The sequence below is a fragment of the Terrapene carolina genome, unplaced genomic scaffold (assembly GCF_002925995.2).
Source record: "Terrapene carolina triunguis isolate 2854851 unplaced genomic scaffold, T_m_triunguis-2.0 Scaffold26869, whole genome shotgun sequence".
Classification (NCBI taxonomy): Eukaryota; Metazoa; Chordata; order Testudines; family Emydidae; genus Terrapene; species Terrapene triunguis.
The window spans coordinates 462-6,736 of record NW_020691220.1 but is presented as its reverse complement, the minus strand read 5'-3'; the positions used below and the strand labels follow the sequence as shown (position 1 = coordinate 6,736).

Sequence of the window (6,275 nt, the reverse complement as noted above, 5' to 3'; positions counted from 1 at the left end):
CTTGGGGAGCACAGGCCTGGTGCTCAGGGCCTGACAGCTGCCCTCCCTGCTGAAAGGTTTGCAGCTAAGCTCAGATCCAACTCCCTGAGCTACGGGAGAATGTATCTGTGTTAGCACCACGGGGCCTGTGAGACAGTGGGAAAGTTAGGTGGGAAATTCCCAGGTCTCACGGGCAGTGTTTGTGCCACCAGGGTTAGGAGTGGGGGGTCTGTGACCCGAGATGGTCTTGAACTGTGTCCTCAGCTTCCTTATGGCCTGCTGCCCCCGTGTGTGTGTCTCTGAGGGCTGGGCCAGGACTGGGGGCCAGAGACCCTGAACAGTCCCTACATCCCCTTGGTGTAACTTTTGGCTAAGAACAAATGAGATTTTGCTGTAATCTATTATCTGCTACATCCTATAACTGGACACTTCATCCAGGAGTGGAAACAGGAACGCACTAAGTGATCAGATAGGTCTTTCTTTTATCGTCCAGGCCATTCAAGGTGTTTACCATCTGGTGGGGTAACACAAGAGAACTGGGTTAGGGGAGACATGTCTCTTTACGGAAGGACCATGTGGCTGTTTGCTCCCAGCTTGAACCAGATAGTGGTGAATCTGTAACACAGGGATCTATAGGGCAGGAAAAGTTGCTCCTGCTAGACAGACCAAGCAGAGAGCATAAGAGCGTCTGAAATCTCCCCTACAGGGAGTGATTGAGGAGTGGTGGATCAGCACCCCCTGCTGATGGAAAGGGGTGGCTGAAATTCATAAGAAGGAGCAACTAGTGTCTTATTTATTGCAGGCAGGAAGCAAATTGTGCAGCCAGTGCAGAGCCCAGGCAGGAGGAGATGACGGGGGGAAGAGCGGGGAGGTTTTTGTCTTAGTTCCCCATCTGGCTGGATCACTGTGATACATACTACTACCGGTACCCATAAACACAACACAGTAATAGTCAGCCTCATCCTCTGCCTGGACACCGGTGATGGTCAGGGCAGCGTTGTTACTGGATATGGACCCAGAGAACCGGGCAGGGATCCCTGAGGGTCTGGTATTCGTGTTGTATATAAGCAGCCGAGGAGCAGAGCCTGGTTTCTGCTGGAACCAGCTAGGATATTTGCTGGTGGTGATGGCTCCAGTGCTCAGGCTGCAGGACAGAGTGACAACCCCTCCTGGGGTCACCGACATCGAAGGCTCCTGAGTCACCACAGGCTGCGAACTGACCCCTGAAATCAACATTACAAACAAACTCAGCACAAGGACTCCGGCTCATCACAGAGAAACCTCCTCACCTGCAAGTGTCCTTCATATTTTTGTCACTAAAGCAAACAATTCCCTCACCGGAGCAGTACGTGAGCAGCGTGAGAAGCAGAGGGGCCCAGGCCATGGTGGGGAATCCAGACAAGCTCGGCTTCCTGAGGTAAACGGGTCTCTGGATGGGACCCTCTGATTCTCTCTTAAATCCCCAGAGCCTGAGAATGGATCCTTTATGCAAATCCGCTCCCTGTTCATTGGCTGCAGGTCTTTTTAAAATCTAAATCCTGATTTTAACAAGTATATAGACACTCATGTTTCAAATTTAACCTCAAATTTATTTTAAATAAATTTTGTTCTTAAAAAAGTAACCCCCCATAAAATTTTCATGTATTATTTCAAGTTCAAATTGAAACAGGGTTTTGCTATTATTAATTTAATACAAAGGGCTTTACTTTAACCTACTTCTTGAATAATATTTAGAACAAGTAGGTGGTGCTAGCACGCAGACTGACAAGTTCTGTCTAACTGCCTGTGCAGGGAGCTAGATCTAGGAAAATGTTTATTGTTAGTTATGGTGAATCACATGTTTACAAGCTGCGCGCATGTAGGGTGACCAGATGTCCCGATTTTGTAGGGACAGTCCTGATTTTGGGGGCTTTTTCTTATATAGGCTCCTATTACCCCCACCCCCTCCCGATTTTTCACACTTGCCCTCTGAACACCCTATGCACATGTAACAGAATACATCTGGTCACTACTTTTTCTCTCAGACCAAATAATTCCTTAGTTGCAGCTGCTGCCTACAGACTATCTGCATTGATCCCAACATAAATATTACATGGTGCCGAACACTCTGTAACGACTGTCAGCTAGATCATCCCCAGGGATCGAACAGGAGAACTCTACAGCTAAAGCGGGAGCCTCGATATCATCAGCCAAAGGAGAACGGGGCAGATTTATAAAGGTGCCGAGCGACATCTTTGTGCATCTAAATCCCTTTACGCGGGCGGAAGGGGTGTCAGTTCCATGTGGGTACAGCTAGGAGTGCTCAGCTCTGAATTTGGCCTATACTCTGTGAACGGCCGTTACGGGGCTGCTGGGAGGGGTCGTTAGCGTAATGTTAGCGCAGCACATCTGACATGTGGAGAACAATGGACGAGCTTTACATCGCTGGGCACACAGATATTTTCTATCACGTGCACATGGAGAGGGGTCACTGCCGCCACCTCTGCAGTGCAGCCGGGCCAGCGTCCCCCATGCTGCCCCTCGCGTGGACACGCGCCCTGGGAACACCCCCAGAACTAACTCATTCCCCTCCTGCCACCCCCCCTCCAGCTCTCCTTTGCCATGATGCCTACAAACAAACTGACAGCAGTGAGGCCATGGGTGTGCTGAGACCCTTCCCATCCCGCTGCCAGGATTGTCTCATTGCTGCCTTCTGCCACCCACAGGCCGGTCTGTCGCCCCCTGTTGTCTCTTGTCTCATACTGAGATTGTTCCCTCCTTAGCCGGGACCTTCTCTGTGTTCTGTGTTTGTACAGCGCCCAGCACAACGGGGACCTGGGCCGTGACCTGTCCTCCCAGGGGCTACAGAAATACAGATACGCAATAATCACAGTGATGCAGCCACCTCTGATGGACATTCCTGGGCAACATTTCGCAGAGATGTTCAGCATTAAATGTAATGTCCAGTTAATTTAAATGTAATTAAAAGAACACTTTGTAAATAAATACCCAACAATTACGTTGAGAAGTGGTTCGTGAATCTACAAACTAAATCAGTACATTTGGGTGCCTTGGACCTCCTCTCTCTCCTCTCCCCCTTCCCCCCGCCCCCACTCGGTCTGAATGAGGGATCTGAAAGGATGCAGCTGTTCAAACACCACGGTCTGTGCACCAGACTGTTAAGAACAGTTACTTTATTCTGTTATAAACAGTTCATGATACAAGTGCAGGGAGACAGCGCCCCCTGGTGGCCAGTCATAACTGTACCACATACAGAAGAGTAGATTCAGAAAATCCAGATGCCTCTCAAATTCCATTTTATTTAGGGTTACCATACGTCCGGATTTCCCCGGACATGTCCGGCTTTTTGGTACTCAAATCCCGCGGGACCACGGGGAGGCCGGGCCCAGCCAACGGCTCGGGCTTCCCTCACGGGCGGGGACTCCCCGGCCACTGGGGGACCCTTCCTGCGGCGCGGGGCGGGGAGTGCGGCGTGTGCCGGGGCTGCAGGGACTCGCGCTGCCGCGGTCGCCGCTGAGCATCCGAAGCCCCCGCCAGGCAGAGGCTGCTGCGGGAGCGGGGGAGCTGGGCAGGCGGGGGGGTGCAGAGGCTGCAGGGCGAGGAGGAGCAGGGCAGGCAGGGGCATAGAGGCTGCAGGGGCAGGGGGCGCAGGGGAAGGGCAGGTGGGGGGCGCAGAGGCTGCAGGGGCAGGGGGGATGCAGGGGATGCAGGGCCAATGGGGAGCAGGGGGCACAGAGACTGCAGGGGGGGGGTGCAGGGGCTGCAGAGCGAGTGGGGAGCAGGGAAGCACTTAGCAACCCCCAACCAAGATCAGAGCGGGAGGGAGGAGAGGGAATGTGGGGTGCTCAGAGGAGGGGGCAGAGTTGGGGCAGGGACTTCGGGGAAAGGGTTGGAATGGGGGTGGGGAAGGGGTGGAGTTGGGCGGGGCCGGGGGTGGGGCCGGGGGCAGGGAAGGGGCGGAGTTGGGGCGGGGCTGGGGGCAGGACCGGGGCCCCGTGGAGTGTCCTCTTTTTTAAATGTTTGAATATGGTAACCCTAATTTTATTCTCTCCAGTCTCTGGAGTTTAAGGAGAGATTCATCCCAGTTCCCAGCTGCACGCAGCTCAGGTTTAGTCTTAGGAATGTGGCTGCCTTCACACTCCCCTTGCATGTTAATATTTTACATCTAGAAACAATCATGGCCTCAGGAACCCCCAGTAACTCATCAGGCAAGTACAGGGCAGGGTTCTGGAGGGGAGAGGTGTGCAGAGGATGGGATCTTTCTACTCGGTGGGTCCCAGTGAGGCTTTGATCTCTATTAACACAATCATTTGCAGGCTCACACTTTCCTAATGAGACTTTTCTTATGCTGACGGACTCTTCTTTTTGCACAGTGTATGTGTGAAATGTCAGGGATCTAACTCCCGGCTGTTCATTCTAAGAATCTCACTGGATCTTCATTTAATTACACACTTGTGTTTAACAGGAACTGCCTTAGCTCACCGAACGTATTTGGGAAGCAGATTTTAAAATTGTCGTCAGACACCAGCGGTGTGGTGCTCTGCTCTGTTCAGTGTTGATATCAGTCAGGTGTGTGCGTGTTCCCTCTGTGTGCTGCCCTGGCTCTGCAGATCACTAGCACAGCTGACCCCGAGAGAACCCCCAATGACCACAGACTCCGATAAGGTACGAAGGCACCCGGCCAGGTTTATTGTCAAACGAAACAGAGTCTCTAGCTCCTGGGATCAGATGTCTACAGTTCTGCTAGTACATACGTGCTCCCTGACAATGGACAGGATCTGCCACTGCCCCCTAGGCCCGAGAAAGACGTCCACTCAGGGAAGCATTCTTATACACAGGTACAAACAGGTTTCGCATCATTGAACACACTGAGGTACAGCCCCTCTATGCATTACGGTGTTGCCTTTCTCATGGTGCAGATTGGTTAGAACAAATAAATCTATTCATCATATTGTCTATTCATCGTATTGTCCTTTCATATTGCATATCCATCCTATTGTCCTTTTATACTGTCTTTAGACTGGGTCTGCCTGTTCCTTGTTATCTGTGTGGGTGCCGTCCTGGCATACGTTCATCTTATTAGTACTTACATGTGTATACGCTCTCGCCCACTTCTGTGAGCAGGGCCTGCCTCTGGCTCACAGCCTAACTTTGCTTTATGTTCGCAGTGTCTTGACCATTACTTCAGTTCAGGCCTCAGGCCTCATACTGGGGCTCTGATACCAAGGGTTTATGTCTCAGGGCCTCATCTTACTACATTCCCCCACTTTTTGTCTTTTTATGGGGAGGAAGTTTACCCATTGTCCCGGAAAAGCATAATGCATGGACTGAAGATAACCCAGTGGGCTAAACACTGTTATGTGGTCACCTCATTTTACCATCCATACACTTATGCCCCATCTGTCCTTAGTCTGCACATTCCCTCGTATGACTGGTAGACAGATTTTATTATCCAATCCTTTCAAGTCCCTTATGGTGGGCCTGGGAATGTTAGGCCCGGGACCATGACTGAGGAATGTAGTATTATGATTGAGCCTTAGAGGCACTCCCAAATAATTAATATATATGAATAATATGGATATGGCATATATATTTGTAGTGTATATGGGCATATATGTATAGTATGTATACATACATATAACAGCACTTTATATTTAAAAATAACAATTCTCTTTCAATCTGTTGTATTTTGGCCCTTGTGGTACTGCAGATAGCAACCCACTTTTATTAGGGCAATTACAGTTACCATTTGTGTTGTTGTTAGTAGTAGGCTGAGTGTTTTGAAATACTGGGATAGGGATTGTGATAATGTGTTCCACGGTGCTATGTATATGAGAAGCAAAACAGAAATTTGGAGTAGTGACACTACCACTGAGGCCTTTATATATAAATATATTGTAATTAGTTACTACACAGTACTGTCCATTCATGTTTGTGGGTTACCCTTACTGCTGGTTGTCACCCTCTGGTAAGCTTTGTTGGGCAGGAAACAGGAATGGATATCTTCTCTGTTCCATTGGTTGAACTGCTCTGTGATACACCAGTAGTTGACATCGATCCAGCTGTATTTATGCATGTTGTTTTCCAGATAACTTAACGAATGGACAGTAACCGATTTATCAAATAGTGCTTGTCAGAGTCAGTCTTGTAACTCAGAAGGTATCTTGGGCTGTTCCCATTTTTTTGCTGCTACCACACAACACTTACAAATGTATTGCCAATGGACATGGATACTGCGGGCAGCTGAGTCAGTGTGTACTGGGAGAGGGACCCTGGAAACAGATAGAAACCTCTGG

General features: G+C 49.9%; 1 gene segment (V, D, J or C); it reads right to left on the bottom strand.

Moving 5' to 3' along the window:
* Positions 1-884: 884 nt before the first annotated feature.
* Positions 885-1,363, bottom strand: LOC115271467 (the record flags this gene model as incomplete). The annotated part of the segment is given in 2 exon segments: positions 885-1,202; positions 1,318-1,363. Coding segments are annotated over 2 exon segments (364 nt in total), but the record flags the coding sequence as incomplete, so codon positions are not given.
* Between the last annotated feature and the right edge of the window lie 4,912 nt (positions 1,364-6,275).